At 48.5% G+C, this 11,859-nt stretch overlaps 1 protein-coding gene across 2 annotated transcripts; it reads right to left on the bottom strand.

Annotated features, from left to right (window-relative positions):
* Positions 1-436: 436 nt before the first annotated feature.
* On the bottom strand, positions 437-11,130 carry LOC144159532 (uncharacterized). 2 transcript variants are annotated; one of them, XM_077691094.1, is made up of 3 exons: positions 10,619-11,130; positions 8,022-8,166; positions 437-3,379 (listed from the first exon to the last, which is right to left on the bottom strand). In XM_077691094.1, exons 1-3 carry the CDS (start codon positions 10,713-10,715, stop codon positions 3,148-3,150), a joined length of 474 nt encoding a protein of 157 aa, XP_077547220.1. In that variant the 5' UTR covers positions 10,716-11,130; the 3' UTR covers positions 437-3,147. The 2 variants fall into 2 exon arrangements, with proteins under 2 accessions (XP_077547220.1, XP_077547219.1); XM_077691093.1 differs by lacking the exon at positions 10,619-11,130 and adding an exon at positions 8,794-9,419.
* Positions 11,131-11,859: the final 729 nt, after the last annotated feature.

Here is an 11,859-nt window from a genome sequence, read left to right as displayed (position 1 = left end):
CGTGCAAATCGATATGCTAAACTATGCAATGAAATGCCACGGGTGTCTCAATTCCAAGCTACAGGTAAAAAGAAAGAAGGAAAAAAAGAAATAACAAATGCCGTAATTTCAAGCTGGAGGTGCGTTCAACCCGGATGCAGGAAAACGGAATGAAAGTAACGACTGCGGAAAGCAAACGCCTGTACTAAATTGTTCAAATGAAATTGCTGTGCTAAGTGAAGTTCAAATAATATTAATAAGTGACAAAATAAGCTATGTTGTACTTGCATGCCATCGCGGACTAATGTGTGAGTCAGCACAGGCCATCTACGCATACTCACCACCACTAAGGTATTGGCGCCTGCATAGGAGGCGTCTGTACGCATTTCGTAAGTGTTGTCATGGGTTTGGCTTCGGCAAACTGTATGCTGTCAGCACTGGTATTACTGAGCACGTATAGTGTATAGCAAACAGTTTTATTTTCGGTCAGATGTCCCTGTAACGTGTCATAGGCAAAGCACTCAGTTCACGAAGAAAACACACATTCCCGGCCGCAGAGTCAGGAAGACAGTTTACCTGTATAAGACTAGACAGCGTGACATAAAGACTCAACAATCTCGGGGTTTTAACAAGTTAAAAAGCCTCTTTGGACTTCGAGGCGCCGTGGTAACAACCGCGTCCAAGCATGGTAGTCGTACGTGGCGGCAAACAACACGCCAGTACAGTTATACACAATAAGAGCAGCGTGTAAGAATGCAGTATAAAGTTCCCTAGACAACAGTACATCCTAACAGAGCTACACACAATCGCAAGCACACAATTTATTAGAGAGAACAGACTTAAAGAATGGAGAATAGTTTTTTTTCTAAATCTCGACGGGAAGCCGTAGCAGAAAAACGCGTCGCTTTTTCACCATGAAGCAAATGGGCGTTAGGTGAAGCCTAAAAGAATACAGCTTTAGCATGAGCGTGAAGTGTAGAAGTGAAATTTTCGGTGAAATAAAGTATTTTCACCCGGTCCCTCCGCGTAACTTCTCCGCGTAGCTGTCCGCACTTGACAGCTTTCACGTTGAGTGGAGCTGCTTTAACTTTTAACCACCTGGGGATCTTTAACGTGCCCCGAACTCTCGACACACCAGCGCTCTCGTTTGTCGCCGTCATTACGCAGCGGGGATCGAACCCAAATCCTTGGGCTCAGCAGCACAGCGTCTTACCCGCTGAACACTATCGCTGCGGGTGGCACTAACTGAGCATCATATAACAAACACTGTTACACGCACCCTCACCTTTCGTGTGGCATTTATCACTTTTCGGCATATGCGCCTTTATCGCAGACCAGTTGCTTTTGTTTGGTTCCTGCTCATTGATAAGCACGCTCGTTTATATCTCTTCGACATTAGGCCTTCTTCAAACAACCGAACCGTTTCTCGATTTCTTTATACGCTAACGCGTCCTTCATGCGCCGTTAGACGCCAACGCCAAGTAAACAAACAACGATTGCACCCTCTGTATACAGCTGAGTTGATTCAAAGACAGATATCAGGTTTGTGTCAGCTCGATCATTTCGGAGTAGGACCACTGATATTGCTGCAACGATTTGCTCCTATCTTTTTCCGACGGCGCGAATGAGCATCACTGCTTTATAGTTGGCCCTGGGAAAATTGTGAAAGGTATAACCGAGGACATTTCAGCTCACCATCATTTCAACTAGGTTAGCAACAGCTTTGCCTCGGCTGTACCCAAAAGTGGCTGTAAAGGAAAGTTAAAAATAAGGCTGCATATAAAACAAAAGAAACGGCGAAAACTGCTTCAAATAAGCGTTCAGTGCAACTTCTGCATGCGTGCCACACATCTGATATTAAATAAGCAGTGCCCTATGTTGACGAAACTTTATTACATGGCATAATACTAGACATTAAGTGACGAAACTTCGCCGCCCTGATAATTTCGAGAAGAACGCTGCTTTTGGGCGTATGTGTGTTACGCGTGCGATATATGAAAAGAAAGAAAGCCTGAGCGACTGTACAGTTGAATATCGATTTAACAATGCCGCCAGAACCGACGAAACATTTCATTTAATAGGAAACTTCGTAATGTCGAGAAAGCAATAAGGGAGAGATCCGCATTTGTTCATTCGGAAAATTCGTAAAATCTGGGCTTCGTAAAGTCGAGGTTCAACTGTATTTCAAGAGGCAGTGCACAGTATAGAAATCTATGGCGAATCGCTCGGCAATGGTATTGCGAACCTGAAGCTTTATTCGGCATCCCGTACATCACACTATCCTACCGTGTGGGTCTCGTGAACCACCGGTGACGTCAGGGGTAGGTCACTAGTAATTCGTGGATGACACATTGATCCCGTGGGCGACACACTCGCGTGTCACGTGATCCGGCAGCAGGGGACGTACGGAGAAAACCAACCAACATCAATGGTTCCACGCAAGTGCTTTCGATCTTCACGGCAAAACACTGGAAAAGTGGGTTAAGAACGCTCCGCGCAAACTAAAACAACACTTGCCCGTACTCGGCCCAACACTTCGAGGCTCACATTAGTTGTGTTGCCATCATTTCAACTAAGCTCGCATTAGTTGTGTGTCACCTGTAACCAAAAATTAAGGCAAGGGGAGTTAAAATGAGGTCGCATAAATTTATAAAAGCTGTCAAAATTGTTGTAAGCTATATCTGTGTAACTTGCACATGCGTGTATTTAATGCAGAGTGTGGTATACGTTCACACAAATTCGGTAGCATGGAATCAAACCGCACAATAGAGTGACGCAGGCTATAGAGCCACGCTTGACGAGTGGCTTAAGAAAGTCCCGCGTTAGAGAAAACAAGACTTATTCGCACTCGGCCGAACACTTCAATGGCCGCCACTCATACAATGTGTTGTCAAAGTAGAAAACTAATATCCTGAGTAATGCCTCAGCAGTGGAGGGACGGGCGGAACGTACATACCTGCTCTCGCGGTAGACTGGCCGTATGCAAGCGGTTTCGACAAAGCTTGTAAACAAAGGGATTAGGGGCGTGTTGCGGAGGTCATGGCACTTGCTCATACTTCACCAATACGTGAAGCTGCCGCAAAAGCAGGCTAACGTTTGTACAACTGAGAGTTGCAGTGAAGGCTTGCAGGTGACTGCTCCTCGCTTCGCCTTCTTCAAGCGTCCTTATCAGAGAAGCAGCGAGAAGACTAGAACGGCCGCCGAGACGCCGAAGACAGCCAGGCCGGACGCCGACGGGGCCACAGCGGCGCTGCACTTGCGGGAGTCGAACTTCTGGCAAGCGTTGCGCACGTGCTTCTGCGTCGTCGACTCGAGGAACTTCAGCGCGTACTTGCCGGCCCCGTCGCCGCAGCTGTGCCGCACGTTCTTCATGTAGCAGTCGAGGTAGCTCGAGTATTTGCTGCAAGAACGGGGGAAGCGGGACGGTGTGAGGAAAATTAATGCAGCCTCCTTAATTTCTACACCTACTCGACGAGGAACGTTTAAATGGGCCTTTTTTTTTTTTTTTTTTCAGCAGCGTAACCCTCTAGCGGCGGCGGCCGGAACTACATTAGGGGAATTGTAGAAGAACACGCCCCCTTTTTTTTCCACCTGCCCTGCATCGTTGAGGAAGCCGTCCCAGGCGCCGCGCGTGGTTTTGGTGGCAGAGAAATTTTTCGATGGTAGCCGTAGCGCCTACCTTTCGGCCGCTCTCAAGGCTCAGAAAACGCAGCAGCACTTAGCTGGCTCGGCGTTCGCAACTGGCTAATCCAATATGGCGTCGTTTTGTTTGCATTTTGCCCCCCCCCCCCTTCCCAATAATAGCGGATCGGTCGCTGGTAGCGAGAGTAGCGCATGCGCAGTGCGCTACTCGAAAAAGGATCCATTAGAAAACAGCGAACCAATAAATGCCTATCACGGTATTTACCACATTACCAGCAGCAATGTCATGACTGATTAGTCACGGCCTGGGCGGTTAGAAAAAAATCCAGGGAAGCCTGCACTTACGCGCAAGACTTGAATGGCGAAGCTGTTGTAGGTGAGCATTGACGGACACAAAGCTGAGTTTTAGTATCGTTGTAGTTCGTGGTTGACGTCCGCGGCATGACATTTCAACGAACTCATGTTGAGCAAGGCCAAAGTGAGCTAGCTCTAGGTCGTTTTGGTCGACGTTTTCGTACGCCACTCCGCGGGCGCCGCTTATCGTCTCCAGCGGATGCTTTGCACGCCGAGCCTCTCGAAGCAGAGCGGCCTCTTCCCCCTCGGCCGTGCGAACTAACCGCATAGGCCGGGCCATGTGCAGTGAATGATCACATACAGCAGCTTCAACATTCAAGTCGCGGCTCTTCTGCGGTACAGAGCGCATGCGCACGACGACAAATTAATGAGGGGCGTACGCTATGACGTGTCTTTCTCGTTCCGAGCAAGTTTTGCCACGACACGGCGAACGCTGGGTTTTTTTTTTTGTGACCAATGTTGGCCAATCTCCCTAAGCGGGTATGCTTGGCTTGATGAACGATGGAGTTTTTTTTTTTTTTTTTTTGGAGCGGGGGGGAGGCAATGCTTGCCAATCTCCCAAAGTGGGTATGCATAACCTGACGAACTTGTCCTCGAGGCACGCGTGCACGAGCACTCAGCATTTTCTTGGTATTTTTAACGGCGGGACTCATGATTCACAAACGAATTGCTCAACATCTTTGCGGTTAAAATCAACACCTTACTCCATGACAAGGCTTTACGTTCATGCACAACGTCACAGATTACCTGAAAATCAACAGAAGCTTTTTTTATTGACCGGCACTTAAGATCTGGGGCGGCATTCTCGTAACTGTCTCTTTTGAAAACGTCCCTTTTAGAGTCTCTTTCATCGTGACGTACTTCCGGTTAAGCAGTAGGCGTTAACAGTAGGTTTGTTGCGCTTGCGTTACATCACTTCCGGTTGTTTGCTTTTAGCCAATCAGGGCTTGCCAAAAGGGACACTTTTGAAAGCGACGCAAAAGGGACAAAATTCGAGAATACCGCCCCTGCTGCCTTAAAATAAAGAATCATACCTGTTCTGCGGTCACGACCTGCGCATGCGCAGATGGTTACCTCCACTTCTGTTAGTGAGCGGCACTTTTGTATCTCACTGTCCTGCGCTTAATCCGCTATTTTCTGCCACCTAAAAAAGCCACCAAACATGAGTCTCATTTATAAGCAACGCTAGTGCCGATGTACTCTTCGCGGATGTGGTCAATTTTGAAGCTATACTAGTGGGACTTGATGAATCCACCAGCAAAAAATCTAGTCAAAACATCGCAACCCCAATGTACGGCTATAACACGTAACCGATGTACAGATGTATCATGTAACCTAACCTGACGCCCATCCTTATGTCCCCTTCCCTCTCGGCAGACTCCCGGATCTGGTGTATGCCCTAGGTCCACCTATTTTGATTGTCCTGAAACACCTAGCCCCATCAGTTGAACATATATACATTAAATAATGCATGCCTCGTCGCCTTTAGGATCAACAGGATTCAAATTCCGCAAATGAGGCCTGCCGGACACTCGCGTTATAGCTAACGTATTTATTCAAATGTTGATTGATTGATTGTAGGGTTTAACCCGCCGACGCAACGCAGGCGATGAGGCGCGCCGCAGTGGAGGGCTCCTGATTAATTTTGACCACCTGGGGATCTTTATCGTGCGCCGAAATCTCGTACACACGGGCGTTTTTGCTTTTCGCCTCCATCAGAAAAGCGGCCGCCGCGGCCGGGAATCGAACCCGCGACCTTGTGCTCAGCAGCGCAACGCCTTAAAGGGGCACTGACACAAAAAATTTGCATCTTGTTTTTTTTGTTGCGATAAGTAGCTAGTGACCTACTTATAACCTGTAGAAACCTCATTTGCTTCAGCGTGCGACGGTTGTTTAATTAGAGGCATTTTCAATGCGGCCAGTCGCAGTTTCGGTTTCAGCGAGTGCCGCGAAACGATGGATTTTGTGGATTTTGCGTGAACAAAGCTGACCACGTGACCGTCGGAGGGATATCACAGTTACAGAGCAGAGCCGCCGTAGCACTGTCGAATCCGCATCGACGGCAGTTTCTGCGAATGCCCCCCCGTACTGATCTCGTGAGGCGCCTAATTAAAAAGCGACCGTGGATGTGACGCAGGCGCTGCGAGTGCAAATGCTACCGCGGCTAACGAACGACGCGCGACGCTCGAGACGGTGGGTGGCAAGACGCGCGCTGGGAGCAGCCGGCCGGTCTGCCTACAGGTCCGCCTACAGATGTGTTGGGCTTAGCACTGCGGCGGATATTCGAGTGCCGCTCTCGTAAGCGGTGCAGATGACAATTTTTAATGCAACCCGCCATGGCATCATTAACTCCTTTCTCATGTAAGCCACCATGGTCGGGACTTGGGGACAATTTCGTGCAGCGGTAACAAGCTATCACTCGAGCTACCTGCGCCGGCGTGGGCCACTTCGCGGCCGTGGCCGCCGCCTGCACAGCGACCGTGCGGCTTGCTCAGTGGGCTTTTCGTGCCTCCGGCGCGTTTCCGCATCCAATGGTAATAAACAGTAATAGAAACAGAGTGCCTGGAATCGCTGTAGAACTTTGGTCGCGGCCAGCTGCCCGATGAGCTGACGAAATCACGGCGCCTCCGCCGCCTCCGCCGCCAACGATCGGGTCGTTCGTTCTCGAGAGCAGAAGCTCCGCCCTCCGGCCCTCCGATTGGAGCGGCGAGCCGGCAGTGCGGAAGCGGCAAACACAAACTCGTGACGTGTTTGGATGTTGTTTATTTACACTTGCGCGTGGTCCTCTGCTGGCCGCTCGGTTGCGTTTCGCACACTTCAAAATTGATTTTAAATATGTTCTAGGCTGTATTTACCGCTGATATTTTGCAGATGATGTATATGTGTTCCCACCAATCTATCTCCGAAGTTATCTCGCCTTCAAAATTTTGTGTCAGTGCCCCTTTAACCACTGAGCCACCGCGGCGGGTTTATTCAAATGTTGGTCGCCCACGCATGGGCTTCAGGGTTGTTCGGTAGATGGCAAAAATAATTTATTACTGTAACAGACCAAGCACATTTCGTTACGGTCAGTACCGGCTGGGAACGTTTCCGCGATAGAAAGGTAAATTGATATAGGAGTAAATGTTTCGAAACTGGTTTTTGATAACCTTGACCCGAGATACAAATAAACAAACAAACATAAGGCAGTGTAGTACAGCCGAACCTCGTTATAACGACGTAGTATCGAAACAGCAAATTAGTCCATTTTATCCAATATTCCATGTAACAGTAGAGCTTAAAATCGGCTTTAACAAATCTAAAATCTGGCTCGCGCAAAAATACTTAAAGAAACCCAGAAAAGCCTTTTGTAAAAGTTACAAAAGGCCTGTATTGTCGCGTAGCACCAAAATAGCGATGCAATGCCGTTGGAATTATTGATCTACATTAGTATTAAGACGCATTTACTCGAGTCCCCCTCGCGGGGAGATGGGCCCTTTGTTTAAGTTTCGAATCCACGATAAACACGCTAACCCTTACCTTTCTCCCTGTTGCATTTCAACCTCAATGAACCGGAACACGAGTACGTGAAATTACAACAGAACAAACAAAGCTCCTTGACAATGCAGGCTTGCGTCGTTATTTATTTGATGAATGATGTGATCTTCATTTGGTGGCTACTCGCAGCATTGAGCAGGATAAGGTTTTCGACTGTGTCCACAAACAAAAGGGCCTTATACTTCCGCAGTTTCGGACGACTGGTTTTTTTTTAAGCAGCTTCTCAGATTCCTGGTCAAACTTTCCTTCGTTATATCCGATATCCCGCTGTGCGGCTTCTTTAGTTCGCTACAGCCGATCATTTGTCATATCAGTGTTCGTTATAACGAGGTTCAACTGTACATTAGAAGCACGGCGGTAGCAGCAACTTTTTGTATCGTGACTCAAGCTCCTCTATGTACCTGGTGATACCCAGGATGGCGGCACAGGCCAGCACAGCTTTCATTTTGAGAAATCAAGGGGAAAGGGAAGAGAGTATATTTTAACCGCGGACTGATAGATTCACCAACCAGCAAAGTCCCTTCCTGTTCTGTTCCGCCGTATCCTTGCTTTGACCAACAGTCTGCTCCAGCAGACTGAACTCGTTGCGCCGCTTGCCGCAGGCGCCACTCGAATCGGCCAGCTTCTGGAAGCAGCCGATGTACTTGAGCAAACCTGCACGAGGAAGGAAGAGGTCGCGCAGAACCGTCAGCATAGCCAGGTTTAAATGTAAAAGGCCCCTTTGCCATGATCGGTACGTCGTACTGCTTGCGGAGGGGCCCTGAAGCGGAATTTTTTATCCACTTCATGTCCTCTTCAAACTGTCCATTTAGAGCGAATCCTGATTGGCTGAAAGCATGACGCAGCCCAAGCAAGGCGGGGCGTCGATTTCTGTCCCCAACATTGGTGCAACTTGCGAGTGCAACTACAGCACGACTCAAATGGACCCGAAATGGGCATTTTTGAAACGGACCCAACCAAGAATTTTGCCCCTGGTCACGTAAGTACTACGGCCTAGCCTGTAGATGCTATATATCCATGGAATTTTATACTAAACTATACTAGAGGAAAACCTGGCGCTGATGTCGAGGAGGGCATGCGTGGGAACGCTGCGAAGTGTCCCGTTCTGACTTGGCATGGCTTGCTGGCAAGATCAAAAGTTGCCTGTGGATTCAAGAACCGTAATACTGTTGCTAAAACAAAATTTTAGGTTATTTTAATAGTATAGTTGATAAATGGCTGTCCACAAGGAGAATTTAAAAGCTACATACAGCGCGACCAAGAAAAAGATGTAGGATTGACCTGATGGTGTCTGCGCTTGAAGCTCTATCCCTATTGTTTGACAGATTTTTGTAGGCGAACTGGATTCGCGGAACTGCAATGGACTGTTGTACGCCTTCTTGGGTGCGCCGCTAAGGCCAGCTTCGTGACTCATCCAGAGTTGGCGAACCGATATCGACAGAGGCCTAGAGAGCCCGACAGGACGTCATCGTTATCTTAAAACGGTAACCTCTGAATCGAACATAGCAGCTTATTGAATGCACACGCTGGAGCCCGCAATCCCTAGGTGCCGTAAGTGCCTTTGGCTGCTTATCATAAATGAATCATCCTATTGTCAGCACGTATTTCCTTTAGTTGCCGTTTTGGTTTACCTCCATTGCGAAGGGGATTCAAAGTCCGCACTGCGAAGGTCTGACCCGGACCTACAGGCCCGCGTGCATGGTCGCCAGGAATTTCTGGGTCACTGATCAGTTCACGGTAACAGCCATCGATGCGACATTACTATCAGCACCGCCTTAAAGATTCATCATTACTAATATTCCTCAAAATAAAGTTTATTTTCTGTCTCTGTCTCTATTATCTCACTCTCTCGCTATCTCTCTCTCTCTCTGACTCAAGGTCACTTACTTGCGCGTACTGTGAACGGCTACTGGACAAAAAGTCTGAAGTGTTTCCTGTTATTTACTCCGTCTTGTTTGAACGTTTGGAAAACAGCGGCTTTTGTACGTGAAAGGGTTACTATTCCTTTTTTTTTTTTGCACGCGTTCCACTAAGAATACTTTTCGGACTGTCAACTGTGCGAGATGTATGGCGGCAAAAACAATTACAGAAGACAGCCTGCAAGACGTCGCTCGAAACAAACAAAGCCATGTTTTTCGCTGTCAACAGGGCATAGAAATACATTATCTTGTTTAGCCAAACATACAGAAATCTACTAACGCAAACTGCTGCAACTTCAAGCCTAACTTCGGCATTATTCAATCTTATTTATTGTAATCACACTAAAAGAACAAGTGGCCTTGAACTTCATAGGCTGAAGCTTGTGCGAGGTTTGATGGTGATGGTCGCAAGTCCCATTTCGTTACCCGCAATGCAACATCACAAAGCAAAATATTATATGTGCACTTTGGAATGCTCCTTTCTTGATGTTGTTGCGCAGCTCTTTCTAGTTGCGCTATTCCGTGCCGCAGGATCGATGCGTTTAGCTCCAAATCGGCACTGCTGAGTCTTCCTTCTTTCGACATCACTGTCTCTCGGGGAAACTTGTGCCGTTTGTTGCCACATACCAGTGTCGCAGTGTGACCTTCAGTGAAACTTTTTAAGCCTTTTAATTAAGCTGCCTTCACATTGTCCATTTTAATGCACCTTATCTGTCAACCACCGCTCATTAACTCTTTTTTGTTTGTTTGTCTCCTGGAGAATATTGATTTTTGCCTGACCTTCAGCAAATATACGTTCTCCAGACGCTGTGATCTCGTTGATATTAATTATGACCTGAATTGAACTACAACAAATGTTCATCGAAATTGGTTAATACATTTATCCTGAAGCGTTATCTCTAACGTGTAAGTTCAAAAGGCTCATTTGAAGTTGTTTTTGATTGAAACACAGCCAATGGCGCACTTCAGTGTCCTCTGAGTCTCACTGTGACTCGACGTTGCAATGTCACGTAACAGCATCACGGCAGATGCGCCAAGATAACAAGTGTTTCCATAGCTCCTCTAATTCATATTACGACGGGGACGCGTGTGATTGTTTCTGTTTTCACGCGTGCACAGGCGACGGGAACGGTAAGGTGGCCAGAGCCCCAGAGCTCATAAAAGTACACGCAGCGCGTGGGACTCACCTCCGCTGTCCGCCGCAGCGTCCCGTGGGAGACACACCAACAACATGGCCGCCAGCTGAAGAAGCGTCACGGACACAACCACAGGTTTCGCCGCCATGGTTTCTCAGTTGCAGAAGGCCTAGAGGCACAGAAGACGGCCGACGAACCCCGAAATGGAACGCGCGCGCTCGCGCCTACGTCTCGCCTTGCGAACACGACACTCGGAGCCTGCGATGGCGCCAAGCCAACGACGCGATTGAGAGCTGGAAATGCTCGGGCGTGTTGCTCGGCGGATCGCACGCTTGGTTTCGGTTTCGTAACTTGTACACTCGTGTGTCACTGGACGTTATTGCCAACTGCCTGTGCGTGCCTGCGCGGCGGGTGAGACTGCAGCGTCGTAATCCACGTTCCCCGGCCGAATCCGCGAACGCCTGTGTAGAAAATACGCCTCGGCGAGGGCGAGGTAAAACGGAAGACCTTGAAGCGCGCGGCTCGGCGCTCCTTGTTGGGGCGATGGTGGAGAGTGCGGACGATGAAGCAGAGTAGGGCACGCCTCGCCGGCAGGAACCACCATTGGCGGGAAGAGCACGGTCAGCAGCGCTCCCTGTGGGACACTCGCTAGGTGAGAAGGGCACGGATTGCGTCAACGCTCGATAATAGAGAGTTTTAGCATAGCGGCTCCCGTACGCTACGCTAAGGTTAGCGGGTAGCGGGACCGGACTGCGCATGCGCGCGCGGGGAGGGCGAGGAGGTTGCGTGCCGTGTCGTATGTCCGTGAAAGAATCTCTGAGTGAAGCAGACGTGTTGTAGCGCACGACGCTTGACCTGTTTCTGGGTTGGTTGCCGGTCGTAAGGGGAAAGACAACGATGAATTGAGGCAAAAGCAATATCTAGAGCGAGAAGGGGAAAATGCACGACAATTTGAAGAGGATGAGGTGTTGCATCCCGTTTCATACACTTTTTTTTTTTGGGGGGGGGGGGGGGGGGGGGAATAGCCTGCCTTTGAAAAGGCTTGCAAAAAGGAAATTCGAACAAAATGATGGTCTTGGGAAAGAGTATTTCAAAAAGACGGTTACATTTAATTTCGGAATAAGTCAGTTGGGTTGGAACTGTCTGGTTATGCTGGCGAAGTAAGATCGAAAAATACGATGGTCTGCAATCTTTTCCAATTCAGTACTACTCCTAAAAAATCCCGTACTCCGCACTACAGCGCCGAATGTCAGCCTGATTAGTGCTTACGAAATTTAACACAACCTCTTCTT

The sequence above is a fragment of the Haemaphysalis longicornis genome, unplaced genomic scaffold (genome assembly GCF_048455015.1).
Source record: "Haemaphysalis longicornis isolate Haplotype H1 unplaced genomic scaffold, Haemaphysalis longicornis Haplotype H1 scaffold_10, whole genome shotgun sequence".
Taxonomy (NCBI): Eukaryota; Metazoa; Arthropoda; class Arachnida; order Ixodida; family Ixodidae; genus Haemaphysalis; species Haemaphysalis longicornis.
The sequence above is the reverse complement of the archived record's forward strand: the minus strand, read 5'-3'. Positions and strand labels throughout refer to the sequence as shown.

Coding starts and splice junctions, on each gene's coding strand:
- LOC144159532 (XM_077691093.1), bottom strand. CDS start 8,926: ATGAGTCACGAAGCTGGCCTTAGCGGCGCACCCAAGAAGGCGTACAAC. Junction 8,167..8,793: donor TCAAGCGCAGACACCATCAG/GTCAATCCTACA, acceptor TTCCTCGTGCAG/GTTTGCTCAAGTACATCGGC. Junction 3,380..8,021: donor AACAGGAAGGGACTTTGCTG/GTTGGTGAATCT, acceptor CCGTTCTTGCAG/CAAATACTCGAGCTACCTCG.